Source organism: Petaurus breviceps, unplaced genomic scaffold (assembly GCF_028583685.1).
Source record: "Petaurus breviceps papuanus isolate PSGF00001 unplaced genomic scaffold, PetGlider_PUasm1.0 90740, whole genome shotgun sequence".
Taxonomy (NCBI): domain Eukaryota; kingdom Metazoa; phylum Chordata; class Mammalia; order Diprotodontia; family Petauridae; genus Petaurus; species Petaurus breviceps.
In genome coordinates, this window is record NW_027187330.1 from 1,666,364 (window position 1) to 1,684,992 (window position 18,629).

At 34.8% G+C, this 18,629-nt stretch overlaps 1 protein-coding gene across 13 annotated transcripts in view; it reads left to right on the plus strand.

The window, feature by feature from the left end:
• LCOR (ligand dependent nuclear receptor corepressor) overlaps positions 1 to 18,629 on the plus strand; it is a 143,898-nt gene that overhangs the window by 54,945 nt on the left and 70,324 nt on the right. For 8 of the 13 annotated variants that reach the window (XM_069067110.1, XM_069067112.1, XM_069067116.1 and 5 more), the window contains 2 exons: positions 15,166 to 15,231; positions 15,652 to 15,731. The exons of the other annotated variants lie outside the window; for them this stretch is intronic. In XM_069067110.1, coding sequence (XP_068923211.1) covers positions 15,166 to 15,231; positions 15,652 to 15,731 — 146 coding nt within the window. The remainder of the gene's footprint in view (positions 1 to 15,165; positions 15,232 to 15,651; positions 15,732 to 18,629) is intronic. 13 annotated transcript variants of the gene reach the window in all.

Here is an 18,629-nt window from a genome sequence, read left to right on the forward strand (position 1 = left end):
GTGTGTGTGTGTGTGTGTGTGTGTGTGTGTGTGTGTGTGTGTGTGTTTAAGGGTGGAGAGAGATAACATTTTGATAAAGTAGTGTTTTAGGAAGATAAATGTTAAAGATAAGAATAGATTGGAATGGAGAGGCTAGATACAAGGACTATAGGATGTTCAAGAGAGATTCTATAGAAATTCCTTTTGAAAAGATGTTTATCACTATATGTATGGTGGTCCTATTCAGTCTCTTGTTCTTTATAGCTTTTTGTTATTGAGCTTCATGGCTGTTCTGTGAAGTCCATAGTATAAATTTTGAATACATTCATTCTTTCCTTATTTGCCTTTTGTTAATGTCAAGCATAGCACATAAAATGTTCTGCTGTTGCTATGCAACTGCTAAATCCAATATTTAATGCCGTTCAGTTTTATTAATATTAACATCAGTGAACAGAGGGCTAGCAAAATATGATTGTACAATATCCAAGCAACAAGATTTATAAGGATTTAAATGTATTGTTGTGTGTATGACCAACATGAAGGCCCTAACTCCTGCATTTGCTATTTTGAGAAAAGTTAGTTACAATTAAGTCTTTTAGTTCATAATCATATGAGTTTCTTCTTCTTCTTTTTTTTTTTTTTTCAGAATTGAGTAATTTGACCTTTTTCCCCTCACCACTTTCTGAGCTTTGGCTTTTCTGATCGTTTTTGTATAATTAATAAAATTCTCACCCTGCTTTTTATTCCTTTTTATTCTTTCTCATGTTCTATATAGTTTTCTCTTTGATTTCCTTGTTGTCTAATCTACTTTACTTCTTCATTATATCCCTACTTGCCTTATTTAATCATAGAATTATAGAATGTTAGAACCTAGGAGAGAACTTCTTTATGTAGTTGATGAGTAAACAAGCATTTATTAGCACCTCCTGCATGCCAGTTAGTAGGTGATTGAGATACAAAAACAAGAATGAAATTGCTCCTGCCTTCTGTGAGGGCAGGGGTATATGTAGAGTGGGGGGTTAGGGGAGGGCGCAGGTAGGTTTGGGGGGAAAAGTTCAGTTATAATGAGTTCACTTTTGGACATGTTGGATTTGAAATGTCCACAGGACATATACGTAGTGTATAATTTGGGAGATTACTTGCAATTCTTTAGTTTTCCAAATGAAAGAACAGTAAATGTGTTTTCATCAAGCCGTCAACAAGCGTTTATTAAATTCTTTTTATGTTCCTGGCACTGTACTAAAAACAGAAACAAAAATGAAATAGTCCCTGTCCTCAGAGTTCACATTCTCTTGGGGCAAGCATTAAGTACACACATATGTATATACAAAATAGAGTGTAAGTAATTTAAATATTTGGTTGGGGGGCAGGAGCCACCAGTGGCTAGAGGAATCAACAAATATTTATCTTGAGCAAGTACCTTCCTATTATACCATCTTGGTATTTATATTCAACATTTAGTAGTTTCAGATAATGGTTGGAGTTTTTACTTTATACTAGACATGAAATTTGTATGTTACAGATGAAATTTTTAGAAATAACAAACTCTTATAAAGGTGGAGGCAGTGTGGTAATGGAAAAAATGTAGAATTTGGAGTCAGAGATAGATATATAAGAAATAAAACTCTAGGGGCGGCCAGGTAGCACAGCGAGTAAGAGCACCGGCTCCAGTGTCGGGATGACCTGGGGATTGAATCCGGGCTCAGACACTTAGCACCTACCCAGAAACACCTGGCTGTGTAACTTTGAGCAAGTTACTTAACCCCAATTGCTTAGGGGCGGCCAGGTGGCTCATTGAGTAAGAGCACCTTCGGGATGACCTGGGGATCAAGTCCAGGCTCAGATACTTAGCACCACACCCAGAAATAACTGGCTGTGTAACCTTGAGCAAGTTACTTAACCCCGATTGCTTTAAAAAAAAAAAAAAGAAATAAAACTTTTAAAAATGACATTTTCTTAAAAATAAGTGTTGCTGAGGTGTGCAGAGTAAGATATATTTTTCTTTTTTCTTTTAAAATTCAGTTTATTTTATTTTTAGTTCCAAATTCTTCTCCCTACCACTTCTCTATCTTCCCATTGAGAAAGCAAGAAAAAGACAATTCATCACAAATATGTATATTCATGCAAAACAAATATTTGTATCATCCATATTCCAAAAGAAAAAAGACAATATATTTTAATCTGCACTCAGAGTCCATCCGTTCTCTATCTGTAGGTGGATGGCATTTTTCTTCTTTTGTTGTTTTTTTATTTGTTGGTTTTTGCTTTTTTTTTTTTAATGTTTTCAACACTCACTTTTATAAGATTTTAAGTTCCAAATCCCACCCCTCCCACCCACACACAGCAAGCAATCTGATATAGGTTTTTCATGAACAATAATCATATTAAACATTTCCACATTAGTCATGCTGTGAAAGAAAAATCAGAACAAAAGGGGAAAACCACAAGAAAGAAAAAACAATTAAAAAAAGAAACTAGTATGCTTCAATCTTCTTTCAGACTCCATAGTTATTTCTTTGGATATAGATATAATTTTCTATTATGAATCTTTTGTTGTTGTCTTAGATCATTGTATTGCTGAGAAGAGCTAAGTCTGTTATGGTTGATCATCATGTAATGTTGCTATTCCTGTGTACTGTGTTGAAATTTATTTTTCAGATTTGGCTATTGTATGGATTTGTTTTGTTTAATTATACTTAAATATACAAATAAAGGAAGACCTTTATTTGGGAAGAGGAGAGTATTAGTGTGGAAAAGTACTAATGATAGTTATTTTAAAAGAAAAGTATCAGTGGAACATTTAAAAATAAGAGGAAGAAGAAAGTTCACAGGATTGTGGCTTTAAAGGTGGAAGGGACCTCAGAAGTCATGTAGTCAAACCCTCTCATTTTACAGATGAAGAAATTGAGGCCCTGAGCAGTTAAGTGACCTGCCCAAGGTCAACATAGGAGATAGAGGGTATATAAATTTTAATCCTCTGAATGTTTTTTTTCATTGTCTTATGCAGACATGAATACACAGGGCTATCTATATAGGTGCTATTGTGTTAAATTTAATATATACTTTTTAAGAAGTGAATGTTGTGGTCTTAAGTTCCAACTTTTTATTGTTATAACAGTAGATCATAGTGGAGTAATAGTATCTGGAAATGCCTGTGTTACAAAAATAAAAGGCATTAATTTAAAAAAAATTTTTAATGTTCTAGTACCTTTAAAGTACTTCAGAACCTGCCCCCTTTCTACTTTAAGAGACTTTATCCTCCAAACCTTCTATGATCCAGTTACACTGGCCTACTTGATATTCCTTGAATTTTATATCTTTAGTCTGCATACCATTAGTACTGCTTGTTTACCATGCTTGGAATGCTCTATCCAGTTTAACCTCTACCTCTTAGTTTTCTTGGCTTCCTTCAAGAGTCTGTTTAAATACTACTTTATGTAGGGGGTCTTTTCGAATCCCTTTCCACTACTAAAACCTTTAACTTAGATTGCTTATCATCTACTCTGTATGTAACCTTGTGTGTGCCTAGCCTTCTATTATAATATAGGTTCCTTCAGGACAGTGTCTTGTTTTAGCCTTTCTTTGTATCCCCAGAACTTAGCACAGTACTTGGCACTTAGTAGTGCTTAATAAGTATTCATTGATTTCATCAGACTGATTCAAATTAAGTCCCAAGACTTGGAGGTTTAACCTTTTTGTAAATTTTCTTTTAAAGACTTTGAAGAACTATAAAAATCATGCATAGATTTTTCACTAATATCTTCTTCATAGTTTCTGCATCGTTTTTGTATTTTTTTTTAAAGAGTTTCATTTTTTGAAGAAAGGTGTAAGGAGAGATGAAGAGCAATTGTTCTTGGGTGGTATAACAAAAGAATTCATCTGTCCTTTGTCTACTTAGTATATATTACAGTTTAAACAGCTGAAAAATCAAGTGCTTTCTTTTAGCCTTTATGTAGCTCTTGAATGGCTGCAAAATGCATTTATTAGGGGCGGCCAGGTAGCACATTGAGTAAGAGCACTGGCTCCAGTGTCCGGACGACCTGGGGATCAAATCTGGGCTCAGACACTTAGCACCCACCCAGAAACACCTGGCCGTGTAACCTTGAGCAAGTTACTTAACCCCAATTGCTTAGGGGCAGCCAGGTTGCTCAGCAAGTAAGAGCACCGGTTCCAGTGTCGGGATGACCTGGGGATCAAATCTGGGCTCAGATACTTAGCACCACACCCAGAAATAACTGGCTGTGTAACCTTGAGCAAGTTACTTAACCCCAATTGCTTAAAAAAAAACAAAAAAAATGCATTTATTAAATACATCTTCTTTTGTGATCCTCACTACAACCCTATGTGGTAGGTCCTGATGTTATCTTCACTTTTTACTGAAAACTGAGGCTCAGAAAGTTTAGTTAAGTGACCTTTTCCAGGGATACCTGGCTACTAAATGAGTGGAGCAGGATTCTAACTCAGGTCTTCTGACTTGAAGCCTAGCACTCTGTTGAATTGTACATCAATATTCAGAAAATAAAGTTCTTATAAACCAATAAACATTGCATAAGTTAAATAGGCAAGTGCACTTCCCCTCACCCCCCAAGATGCTAACAACAGTGAGATTGCAGATTGTCGCAAACATTTTGAAGAGTAATGTTCAGTAAGTGTTTAAAAAATTGATGGTACTTTTCATTGCAATAATTTTCTTGCTAGAACTTTATCCCAAAAATTATGAAAATGAAAAAATTCCTATCATTCCTTTCTGCACACAAATATTCATACTCAGCTTGCAGTACCAAAACAAAAACAAAACCAGCCTTTATGCCCAACCATTGAAAATGGCTATATAAGTTATATATTAATATAATAGAATATTATGATGCCATGTAATGACAACTCTGAAGCATACAAGAAATTTTGAAAGATTTTTATGAGATAATAACAAATGAATCAGCCCAGCAAAAATTAGGCACATGCAGATTATAACTACTTTTTTTCTTGTTTTGTTTGTTTTTTTTGGTAACTACTTATTTTTTAAAGAATACAAAAGCAGGGGTAAAGGTGGCCAAACTTTAGATAGGCTTGGCTTGATAGAGGACACGGAAGAGTAACATTTTCTTTTCCTGTTGGCTAATTCCTTTGGTTTTGCTTGAGGCTAAAAATTTTATTTAAAATTTTCCTTTTGTAAGTGGCTTATAAGAAAATGAACTTGAGAAAAAAGTCTGGTTTGATCAGATATATAATGAAAAATCTTCCAACTGATACAAATTTTAAAAGTACTCTGGGATCAGTTTTCAAGATAACTTTGTAGGGGAAGATTCTGAACGTAGGAAAGAATTATCTTTTGCTTCAACCAAAATAAGTTATCAATACATAGATATAAACCAATATGCCTAGTTTATTATCTCTCAGAGTTTCAAAAGAATGTTGTATTGACATATTGAAGGTATCATTAGCAAAAACATGGAAAAAAGAACAGGTGGACTTTTACAGGTGATTTTTGTCACAGTTGACTGAAAAGTGTAGAGAGTATTAAGGTTCCTCTATTTCTACTGGTATCAAAAAATTAATTTTATTCACAGTAAAATGCAGTCTTGATGTCTCTCTCCTCAGACATGATGCCTTTCATGTGTGCATTAGAATTATATAAACTCTGTGACCATAGTGATAACTGTTCAGTATTGATTAAGTATTGACATCAACCAAGATGTAAAAACAGAAAGGCATCCTCAAAAAAGACATTTGCAGTGTCACAAAAGGTCTCATACTGAGTCACTTCAGTTCACCAAGCATTCAAGTACAAAGCAATGGCCCAATCTCTGAAGAATTACAATGAAGAACATACAAAGCGCAAAAGAAAGGTACACAGTGAGCAAGAGTAGCCTTTATATTAGCAACAAAGATTTGTCTAAGAAAGTTAGCAGAAAACCCAAAATATCCCTCTCCTTGAGGACCTCACAGTCTCATGAGAGAGAAATCATGCAAACAAGATGTATACAGGATAAATTATAGACAGTCTCAGAGGGAAGGTACTAGAATTAAAGGGGAGATTAAGAAAGGCTTCTTACAGAAAATAGGATTTTAGCTGAGACTTGCTGAAAGCCAGGATGCAGAAATGAGTAGGAAGAGAATTCTAGGTGTGAGGGACAGCCAGTGATAATGCATGGAATCAGTAGATGGAGAATATTTTGTGAGGACTAGCAGGGAGGTGATTATCACTGAATTGCAGAATATGTGGTGGTGGCGGGAAGAGGGCCCGGTTATGATGGACTTTAAGAGACAAACAGTATTTTATGTTTGATGTTGGAGGTAAAAGAGAGCCCTTGGGTTTATTGCATATAGGGGAAGAAGTGGCATGTGGAGATTTAGAAGGATAAATTTGATAGCTGAATGGAAGATGAACTGCAGTGAGAAGAGACTTGAGAAAGGCAGGCCAATGAGACTACTGCAGTAGTCCAGGTGTAAGGTGAGGGAGCCTGCACCAGGATGATAGTAGTGTTAGAAAGGAACTGTGTATGAGAGATTTTATGATGGTAGAATCCATAGAAGTTGGCAACAGATTGGCTATGGAGAGGTGAGAATAGGGAGTGACCCCCTAGGTTGAAAGCCTGGATGACTGGGAAGATAATGGTGTCCTTGACATTAATAGGAAAGTTAGGAAGAGATAAGGAGTAGAGGTAATGAGTTCTTAGGTAGAGTCAAGATATAGAGTAGTAGAAAGAAGTATATTCTAAGTCCATCATCACACTTCTTCCACAAAGATCTAGGATATGTACAAGATCACATTCTCATCAGGAAATCCAAAAACAAGTCAAAAGTGAGTAATTTTTCCAGCCCACACAGAGGCTTAGGGAGACCCTAGAGGTCTGCAGATATTAGGGATGGGGTCTGGTCAGCAACTCAACATTTGAAGCATTCCAGCACCCAAGAACTGAAAGAGAAGAGACTGGGGGTCAAGGCAGAAGGAGATCCCTGGGAATCTCTGGACTATTGTAGGGTACATGAATGAGTGCCATCTGGCAGCTGTCACTTACCACACCAATACAGATCCATTGTGGATAGCAATCCAAGGAGAGAGGTTGCTAGCAGATCCCCAGCTGCATACTGACAAGAAACAAACTGAATCTATTTGACTCCAATCCCAGGAGCAGAGTATTTCTAGTTTTTAGCCCAGGGTGGAATTCTTCAGTGGAATAATCAGGGCAGAAGTGCCAGACCAAAGGGATACCTCCAAAGCCTCTTAGTGGCTAATAGGTAGTTGAGTCCAGCGTCAGTCTATTGAACCTCTCAACCAGGGACAAGCCAACAGAATCAAACCTGGGTCAGGAACTTGTAGAACTCAGACCAGGAGGGTAGTGAGAATACTCTGCCCTGAATCTCATCATTTTGGGATCATTGAAAGCTTGTTGTTCCGGCTCTCCCCCCCCCCCCCCCATCTGAATTGTGAAATTAGCTCACAGATATAAGAAGAACAAAAGCTCAGGCCAGGGCTTCTACAAGTATACAGTGCCTAGCACTAACAGAAAGTCCAAAGTCAAGAAGTATGTTGCAAGAATGAGGAAACCAAAGAAAAGAATCCTGCTGTAAAGAGAGAGCTGTTATGATGACAGGGAAGCTCAGTACAAACCCCAAAGAAGAGAATGACTTGAAAACATTTACAAGCAAAACCTCAAAGAAAAAAAATACAATTTGGACACAAGTCCAACCAGAATTTCTGGTAGAGTTAAAGCAAGAGTTTTAGAAAAGAGCTAAAGAATTGTTTTTAAAAAATTGAGGATAGTAGATAAAGAAATGCGATTTATGGAAGAAAGATATGAAAAAAAGAACACCGTGGAACAAGAAGTACAGAATTCTACTCAAGAAAATAATTCTCTGGAAATTAGAATTGAAGCTAACTACTCCATGAAACATGGAGAGAAGAAACAATAGAGCAAACTCAAAAGACTGAAAAAAGAAGAAGAAAATATTAAGCATTTCACAGGATAACAACTGACCTGGAAAACTGATCGAGGAAAGATCATTTAAGAACCATTGTGTTACCTGAAAGCCATGGGCAAAAAGAGCCTAAACATCATTTCAGGAAATCGGGGAGGGGTGGGGGGGTGGGGGGAAGAAACTGCCTAGATCTCTTAGAACCAAATGACAAAGTGGAAATAGAAGAATCTCAAAATAAAACCTAGGAACATTATAGCCAAAATCTATAGAGTTTCTACATCAAATTAAATATACTGCAAGCAGCCAGCGAGGAAAGATTCAAGCACCAAGGAGAAGTAGTCAAGATCACATAAGATTTATTAGTAAATGCCATCACAGAGTCTGGAATATGATATTCCAGAAGGCAAAATATTTAGGCTTACAAACAAGAATAACTTAACCAGAAAAAGTGAGTATAATTCTATAGGGGGAAGAAATGGATCTTTAATGAAATTGAAGACTTCATTTCTGATTAAAAAAAAAAAAAGACGAGAGCTGAGTAGAAATTTTGACATTTTATAGTCACAGTCAAGGGAAACATTTAAAGGCAAACATGAGCTTACCAATCATAAGAGACTAATAAGCAAGGTTAAACTATTTACTTTCTTGTATGGGGAAATGATACATTTGTCCTCTCAGAACTCTCTCATTAGGGGACCACTAATTTAATTAGAGAGACTCGTGATTTGGTTATGTTTTGATGATGATCTTAAAAGAAGAATGGAAAGGGTGTGGAAGAGAAATACACTGGGAGAAGGACGAGAGAGCAAAATTATCTTATATAAACTTAGTGCACAAGTAGAAGTCTGTATAATAAGAAGGAAGTGAATGGGCAACACTCAGAATCTCTCATCTGAACTAGTTAAAGGGAGGAAAGAATACATAACACACACCTACAGTTTGGTACAAGAATACATTTCTCCCAACAAGGATATAGGAGGGAAAGAAAATGAATAAGAGGGCAGGTAGATTAAAGGAGGGATAAGTTGGAAGGAAAACAATTTCTTAAAGAGAGGGCAGAGAAAAAAGAGAAGGAAAAATATAAGAGAATAGGATGGAAATATCACTTATATGAATATGAAGGGGATTAACTCACCCACCACATGGGAGAGGTTAGCAAAATGGATTAAACACTATAAAATTTATTTATAAGAAACACACTTGAAACTGGAAGATACACACAAAGTTAAGGGGATGGAGTAAATTCTATTAAACTTCAGTTCAAATAAAAAAGACAGGGATAGCAATCATTGACCTTAGATAAAACAACAACAAAAATGGACCTAACTAAAAGAAATAAACAGGGAAGCCATATTTTACTAAAAGGTACTATAAATAACGAATTAATCCTTACACTAAACATATATGCACCAAATGGCATGTCTGCTTTCTTTCTTTTTGAATGTTTTATTTTTTTTCCTATTGCATGAGTCAGCAAGCAGTTTTATATAGGTTATACATATACAGTTATGCAAGACATTTTCTATATTATTCACACATCTGTATTAATGAAAATGTTGAATGAGTTACAGGAAGAATGAAATATAAACAGCAAAACCATAATTTCTCAGTTTACTCCTCATATATAGATAAATTAACCAAAACAAAAAGAAACAAAGGACTTGTATGGAATTTTAGAAAGTGATAGCCCTCTGGAGAATATTGAGTGGCCATGGAAAGAATACCTGTTTCTCAGCTGTGTGTTGGTATCTTAATCAAAATTGTCCATAAGTTATGTAAAACTTCACAAAACAAATGCAGAAAGCATAATGCAATGAAAATTACATTAAATAAAATGCCTTTGTGGCAAAGTTTAAAAATTAATTGAAAACTAAACTTAGTCCTAAAAAAGGTTAAAGAACAAATCACAGAAATAACAGTTTCTTTAAATACAGTGACAATGTGACAAAATTTTGAGATGAAGTTAAAAACAGTACTTAGGGGACATTTTGCATCTCTAAATTCTTTCATCACTAAGAGAGAAAAAGAACAGATCAATGAATTGGGCATGTAATTTTTAAAAGCTAAAAAACTGACAAATAAAAAATCTCCATTTAAACACCAAAATAGAAATTCTGAAAAAATCAAAGAAAAGATGAACAAAATTGAAAGCAAAAATACCCATTAAATTAATAATGTTTTATACATAAGTGGATTTTTCAGGGTGAAGAGGCACAATAAAATAGATAAATTATTGGTTAAATTTATTTTTAAAGAGAAAACCAAATCACCAACATTAAAACATGAATAAGGTGAATTCATAGCCAGTGAAGAAAAAAATAAAAGAAATTATTAGGAGCTATTTCACCCAACTATATGCCAATAAAACTAACAATCTAAATAATATGGACGGATATTAGGAAAATATAAATTGCTTAGATGCTCAGAACAGGAAGTAGAGTTTATAAGTAACCTCATCTTGGAAAAACAGAGTGAACAAGTTATAATTGAAGTCTCAAAAATCCCCAGGACCAGATGGATTTGTAGGTGAGTTTTACCAAATATTTAAAGAACAATTCCAGCACTGTATAAACTTTTTTTTTTAATAGGAAGAAGGAAGCATATCAAAATTCTTCTATGATGCAAATGTTCTCGATCCTTAAACCTAGGAGAGTCAAAACAAAGAAAAAATCTGCAGAAAACTATTCCTAATGAAAATTGATGCAAAAGTTTTAATTCAGATATTAAGGAAATTACAGCGACATTTCACAAAAATTATACACTACTGGATTTACATCAGGAATTCAGGACTGGTTCAATATAAGGAAAATTATAAATACAATATTAAAAATAAATCATTTGATTATATAGGTTAAGATGAAAAAGGTTTTTGCTAGAAGCTTATAATTTGTTGAGTGATAGCACCCATTCCTGTTAAAAATACTAGGAAGAATAGAAATAAGTGGAGCTTTCCATAAAATGATAAGTAGTATCTATCTAAAACCAAGAATCAGCATTGTCTCTAACAAGGATAAGGAAAGAGGTCTTTCCAATAAGATTAGTGATAAAGCAAAGAACAGATATTATCACAATTACTATTCAATATAGTGCTAGAAATACTAAATATAGCAGTAAGATAAGAAAAAGAAATTGGAGGAATAAGCACAGATGAAAAAACAACAAAGTTATCACTTCTTGCAAGTGATAATGATTTACTTAGAGAACCCTAGAATGCTATCCCTAGAATAGCTAAAGAACTAAGTGAAACAATGAGCAATTTCAGCAAAGTTATAGGTTGTAAAATAAACCAACATAAATTATCAGTGTTTCTGGATACTACTAATAAAATTTTCAGGAAGAGAATAGTGCAATTCTGCTGAAAATAACTACAGATAATACAAAATGTTTGGGAATCTACTTTTCAAAGCACACAGGAATTATATGAACGTAATTACAAAATGCTATTCAAATACAGATCTACATGATGAAATATCAGTTGCTTATGGGTAGACTGAACCAATATAATAAAATGACGGTAGTCCTTAAATGTATTAACTTATTCAGTTCCATACCAACCAAACTACCAAAGAACATTATAGAGCTAAGAAAAAATATATAATTCACCTGGAAAAAAAAAACATTACAAATATTAAGGGAATTAATTTTTTTTAATGTGGAAAGGAAGAGGGCTTGCATGAGCTACATCTCAAACTTAACTACAAAACTATAATTTATTAAAAACCAAAACAAAACAGTTTAATACCAGGTAGGAAATTGAGAGAGATTGACCAGTGGAACAGATTAAGCACACAATCTGAAGAAGCAAAATTTACTTAGTAGTCTAGTGTTTAACAAATCCAAAGATCCAAAATATTGGAACAAGAACTCATTATTTGACAAAAACTGATCTGAAAACTGGAAAGCAATGTGGCAAAAACTAGGTATAAGTCAACATCTCACTATATACCAAGACAAGTTATAAATGAATACAAGATTTAGACATCATAGACAAATTAGAGGAACATAGAAGGAATTACATGTCACATCTATTCATAGGGGAAGAGTTCGTGACCAAAATCACACCAAAAAACAAAAAACCAGAAACTGGAGGGAAGGGGGGGGCGGGGTGGGATCCTTGTGGCATTTTTCTGTGGCAAAGATCTCATTTCTAAGCTATTTAGGGAATCAATTCTAATTTGTAAGAGTAAGAGCCATTCCCTACTTGATAAATGGTCAAAGGATAGGAATAGGCACTTTTCATAGGAAGAGACCCAAGCTGTCAATAGCCATATTAACAAAGTTCTTAATCATTAATGATGAGAAAAATGCAAATTAAAACAATTATGATTTATTACCTCACTCCCATCAGATTGGATGACAGAGAAGGAAAATGACACATGCTAGAAGGAATGTAGGAGAAGTTACCCTGATGATATACTGTTGGTGGAACTGTGAAGTAGCCCGACCATTCTGGAGAACAATTTAGAATTGTACCTAAAAGCTATAAAAGTATGCATACTCTTCTACTACTAGGTCTGTACCTCAAAGAGATCGAAGTGAGAAGAAAGGGATTAATGTGAACAAAAATATTGATAGCAGCTTTTTGTGGTGGCAAAGAATTGAAAACTTAGGGGATGTCCATCAATTGGAGAATGGCTGAACAAGCTTTGTGTATATGACAGAATGCTATTGTGCTATATGATATGACAAAGGGTGTATTTTCAGGAAAAAACCTGGGAAGAAACATATGAACTGATACAAAGTGAAATGAGCAGAACCAGAGAAACAATATGCTTAGTATAGTAATATTGTAATGGTAATCAACTATGACAAACCTAGTAATCAATACAATAATCCATGACATTTCCTAAGGACTTGTGGTGAAAAGTGCTATCCATGTCCAGATAGAGAACTGGCACTCAAGAGTGCAGATTGAAGCATACTAGTTTTTTTTTACATGGCAAATGAGGGCATTTGTTTTGTTTGACTATACATATTTATAACAGGTTTTGTTTTTCCTGCTTTGTCAGTGGTTGAGGGAGCTAATTCAGAATTGCAAATAAAATGGAATTTAAGAATTAAACATAAAAAATGAGTTCAGTTTTAGATATAGTAACTTTAAGAAATCTATGGTTCAAGATGTCTAGTAGGCATTTAGAGGTAAGAGAGCAGAATATCATATAGAGAGGTTAGAGCTAATAAATCTACATAGAGAATTGAAATGATAGGAGGTGTTAAGATTACCTAGTAAAATAGAATAGAGGGAAAAAAGAAAAGCTACCAGGACAGAGTCTTGAGAGAGATATTCTCACTTACGGGATAAGACCTGGATAAAGATTTAGCAAGTAGATTGAGAGAGTGGTGGTTAGATAAGTATGAGGAGGAGAATGGGTCAGAGAAGTGTCATGAAAACCTAAATCAGAATATTAAAGAAAGGAATGTGATTAACAGTGTCAAAAACTGCAGAGAGATCAAGAAGGATGAATATTGAGAAAAGAATCATAGGTTTCACAATTAAAAGGCGCTTAGTAACTCTGGGGAAAGCAATTTCAGTCTAAGATGGGCTTAGCAATACCTTTCAGAGGGTTAAAGGGGTACTAACAACTCAGGAGTTAAGGAAAGGACTATAGAAGACCTGTCAGTGAAGTCCATATGGAGAAGATTTGTCTAATAGACATACTGAAGTGGATAGATAACAAAGAAAGTACCTGCGCTGTTTCTCTAGTGTTTATATTGCTGAGCCTAACATGGTGTAGGAAGAGATTGTTTTACATGGCAGTTTCCATGGTCCCAAACGGCCAGAGGCCAAAAAAATCCATGTTTTTAAAGTTAGTATTTTTTGTGATTCTCTATGTCTGGGAATCTCAGAAGAATCAAAATTGCAGGTAATTCAAAGACCCTTTCAGTGGATGAGCATTGTGTGGGTTGAAGCTTTGTTTCCAGTGATGATCTGCATGTAAGAAATATGAAACTCATTATTGAGTATTTCGGTCAATAAGTATTTATTTGCCATCAGTGTTTTAGGTACATTGCTAAGCATGGGAGGTCACCAAATGAGTGGAGAGAAGAGCAGAAAAGTCACCTAAAAGAAGGTAGAGCTGATTATGTGATTAGAATGAGATTTAAGCAATGAACAGGAACAGCAAGAGGGACATTGAAGATGACTTCTTTGGGGGATTATGGAAAGATTTAGAAAGAATCAGGCTATGTGAGAAGACTGGTGGGAGTTGCTCTTTGCTTGTACCCACCTACATGAACCACAGAAAATATAAAAATGTAGAGCCTATCATTGTAATTTTATTTCTTGAAATGAAATTTTACTGGTGTACCTTTCTTGCAGGTAATGCAGATTCCATATTTACTATCTTTTACCAACCTTTCTGGTATGTTGTACTAAAAGAATTTCTGTGGGTATGTGAAATAGACTCTCATCTTTTTTTTTTTTTTCCTTCAGTTTTATAAATAAGCAGCATCCTTACCAGAAAGCACAGATAATAAGGGAAGAAGGTCTTTTGGGGACATGGCCATGTGATAGTACTAGGATATTAATGTTTTGGAATTTTTTATTTTCTCTTGGGTATCCTTGGTGTTTTGGTTTTGAACACACTGACTATTATCTGTTCAATTGTGGTCAGATTTGATCTAAACTTTTTTGTTCCATACATTAGGTGTTAGTGATTGTAACTGTAGCAGGGAAGTTAGGTGTTTATTCTATGAAGAGAAAGCAGGGGTGTCCAGAGAGTATGATTCTTATTTTATTTAGTAGTATAGAAATTATTTCTCATTCTAGGTACTTCCTATTTGAAGAAATGCGTAAGTTTTCAATTTAGTTCTTGTCTATAATTTAGAAAGTATCTTAGATTCAACCACTGAGTCAGAATTGCTTAATAGAACAGAAGAGCAGTAGTGAACAAGCAAAAACAAGACATCTTTTGAAACTCAGTTTGTAGGTTGTAAGAAATTGAGTGAAGGATGTAAGAAATGTCCAGACATTTTTGGAAAAGTGTTGATATGTATATGGAATCAGTAATGAACTTTTATGTTTTTAAGTTATTTCTACTAATGTGTAGCTTTACTTTTCTTTGGAATTGTGTGGGGTACTTAGTAAAAGTATAGACATCCTTTAGGACTTTTTTTTATTCTGCATTTCTTCACAAATGACCCAGGGGTCATCTTTCAGTACTAGATGACAAAGTCCTTTTTCCCCCCAGCAACATATAAATACTAATTGTAGCTACTATTGCACAGTTTTGGTGATACACTAACATTTTTCCCCTTTGTTCTTAGGGTTTGAAAGTATCCTCGAAGGGCTGTTTGGACCTGGATTATTAAAAGATCTCAGTTTATTTAAAGGTATTCAGTCTTTTTTTGTTGTTTCTGTTTTGCTTTCCTAATAACAGAAACACTAGTCTCCAGACAATGGATGTTACCTTGGTGATTTGTTCTTCACTCCCCTCCCTCTTCCTTCTTGTTCAGTTATATATTGGTTAAAATTACACATGCACACTCCCTTGCACGTGTGCACGCGCACACAAGTACATAGGTGTACATGCACTTTTAAAACTGGAAACATGAATGTTTGACGTAAATACTTTTATGTAAGGCAGTTATGCACACAAAAATATATAGTACTAATATGGAATGTAGCACTTTAAGGCAAGGCATTATTTTCTTTTCTAGTAAATAATTATTTGAAACTATATATAAGCATATTCTTTGTTACCATAAGTAATTTTGTGATTTAAGTAATTTGCTTTTGCTGTAATTTTACAGACTGTGAACCTGAAGGTGTTTCTGATTGGACTTTTAATGAAAATTGTCTATTCTGTTGCTTAAGAAGGGAAAAAGTAAAGGTAACTATGAAGCTTATATAACTTCATGTCTGGTATAATTTTTAAAATTCTTTTTTAGCTGTGGAAAGGCAAGATCAACCCACAATTCTATGTAAAAATGTACATTTAGTCCAGTATTTCTGGATGTATTATCAAATATCATTTATGTAAGATGGTCCGTGTGTTTTTTTTTTTTTATGATTTTAGGAAAACCAGCTAGCATTGCTAAATTTAGGTGAGTGATTGAGTGAAGCTAGGCAGAGGCATCTTGTATTTTAAGTTTGAATTGTATCACTATTTAAAAACTGATTCTTAGCCTGAATAATACAATTTACAGGGTAAATAGTCATGGTCTTTGTAAATAGAATAGTCATTTGTTTTTGCATTGTTCAAGTACTCAGAAGTTAGCAGAATATTCGTTGCAAAATACATATTACATACTTCCACATTATTTTGTGAGTTCCTTGAGGATATCTGTTTGCATCCCCAGTGCTTGGTACAGTGATTAGCACATAGTAGGTACTTAATAAATGTATATTATTTAATTGACTTCATTTAGGTACCAGGTCATAATACCAGCTCATACAACAGATACATTAAAGTGTTTTATAGTGTTTCATAATTTATGTTATTTTATAATTCATTTGTATAAATTATGTGACCCTCCACAAAATTATTTGAGAAAGTACCTTTATGTTGAATACAGTTTACTTTGGTTTTTAAAAATTAGAAGCTTGCTATTTTAATTGCTTGTAGCATTTAGTTATAATGAGGTGTTGAATAACATTTATGCTTTTATTTCTATTATCATTCTCCCAGTCTTCAGTCATTAGAAACCCTCATAGTTCCTTCTTCTCATTCTACATTGATTTAACTGCTAAATCTTGATTTTCCTTCAAACACTTCCTCCATTTCTTACTAGTCACTACCTGCGTCGAAATTGTCATTACATAGCCTCATAGTCACAGGATCATAGATCTAAGAATTGGAAGGAACCTTAGAGACCACCTAATTCCAATCCATTCATTTTTTTTTTTTTAAAGCAATTGGGGTTAAGTAACTTGCTCAAGGTTACACAGCCAGTTATTATTTCTGGGTGTGGTGCTGAGTATCTGAGCCCGGATTTTGATCCAGGTCATCCCGACACTGGAGCCGGTACTCTTACTCGCTGAGCCACCTGGCCGCCCCTAAGCAATTGGGGTTAAGTAACTTGCTCAAGGTTACACGGCCAGGTGTTTCTGGGTGGGTGCTAAGTGTCTGAGTCCGGGATTCGATCTCCAGGTATTCTCAACACTGGAGCCGGTGCTCTTACTCGCTGTGCTACCTGGCCGCCCCCCAACCCATTCATTTTATAGATGAGGAAACTGGCTAAGAGGTTAGGTGATTTATCCAAAGTTGAACAGAGACAGTAAGCATCAGGAGTAGGATTTGAACCTAGATTCTCTGACTCCAGAGTCCATTCTTAGTTCATTCAACTGGACCTATATTGGTTATGTAATTGATCTCTGTATATTTGTCTGTTCCCGTCATCTATAGTTCTATTCTACATACCACTATCGTGTTACTTTAACCAAAAGCTTATTTTTTCAATATTCATCTCTGCCTCCAAACCTTCCATAGCTCTTCTATTTAGGATAGGGACTAAACACCTTAGGCTGACATTTTAATACCTTCTGCAGTCTTAATTCCAACCAATCTCTCTAACTTTATTTTCTGTTATCTCTTTACAAGAACTCTTTTTTTCTTCCAAACTAGTCTCTTCTCATTTCTCTGTTGTGGATTCTTAGTTTCTTATGGTTGCTTGGGGAGGTAGAGAGGGGGAAGTTCCCCCTGCTTAGAATGAACGACGCAACCCCTTGTCTCTGCCTGTTAAACCTACAAGGACCAGCTTGTGTTCTCTTCAAAACCTTCCTTGAGGACTCTAGCCCTTTTTCCTCTCTACTTTCTTAAAGGATTTGTTATCTGTACCAGGCATTTGGTACTCCTCATGCCCTACTAAAGTGGAAGAACAGGTTAACATGCTTTAGGAAAGTTTTAGTTAAAGAAGATAGAGTGAAAAGTACTTTTTTGTTGATGATCCTTAACATTTGAATTGTGCATTAATTTTAAGTGCAGTCCATCTACATTCTAGTTTGGTCCACACTATAGTCCTCTGAGATAAGAAGAACAAATATTGTTATCCCCATTTTGTGGATAAATCAGTGTGGCTCAGACTTTGACTTTCCAGCCAAGGTGGAGCTGCAGCCAAAACTCAACTGTTTTGACACCTCCTCCAGTACTTCTCCCACTAACACCTCAGTGAACTGTGAACATTTCATTTAGCCAGGACATTTATTCTCTAAACATTCCATTACCGCGAGATTTTCTGTTTGGGTGATTTTTCTGATTAACTTGGCAACTATATAAAAAAAAATCTAAAGATGTATTTGCCAGGTGAAACTTATACTCATGGTGTCATGAGGAAGTAAAATCTTATCTCCAAATCAGAAGTTAATATGGATATTTGGAGAGTAATTTTCCTAGTTGTATTTGAAGAATATGGTAGATTTTTAAATTGGTTTAATAATAAAACTTATTAACCCCCTGTTATTCAAATAATGAATAGAGGCTCAGTGAGGGATACAAAAATACCTCAGAGGTTGTGTAATCCAGTTAAGGAGATAAAAATAATTGATAACTCATTTCAGTATTTCAGCAGTAAGGTCAGTAAGTGCTATAACAGTTCAAAGGAGATGAGAAAATACTGCAGATTGGTTTGGTGTCGAAAGAAATTTTTGTGTAGGAGGTAGGGCTTAATTGGCTTTAAAGGTCAAGAAGATATATATATATATATAGTGTATATATATATATATATTGTGTGTGTGTGTGTGTGTGTGTGTGTATATATATATAGGGAGAGAGAGAGAGTTCATAGATTTA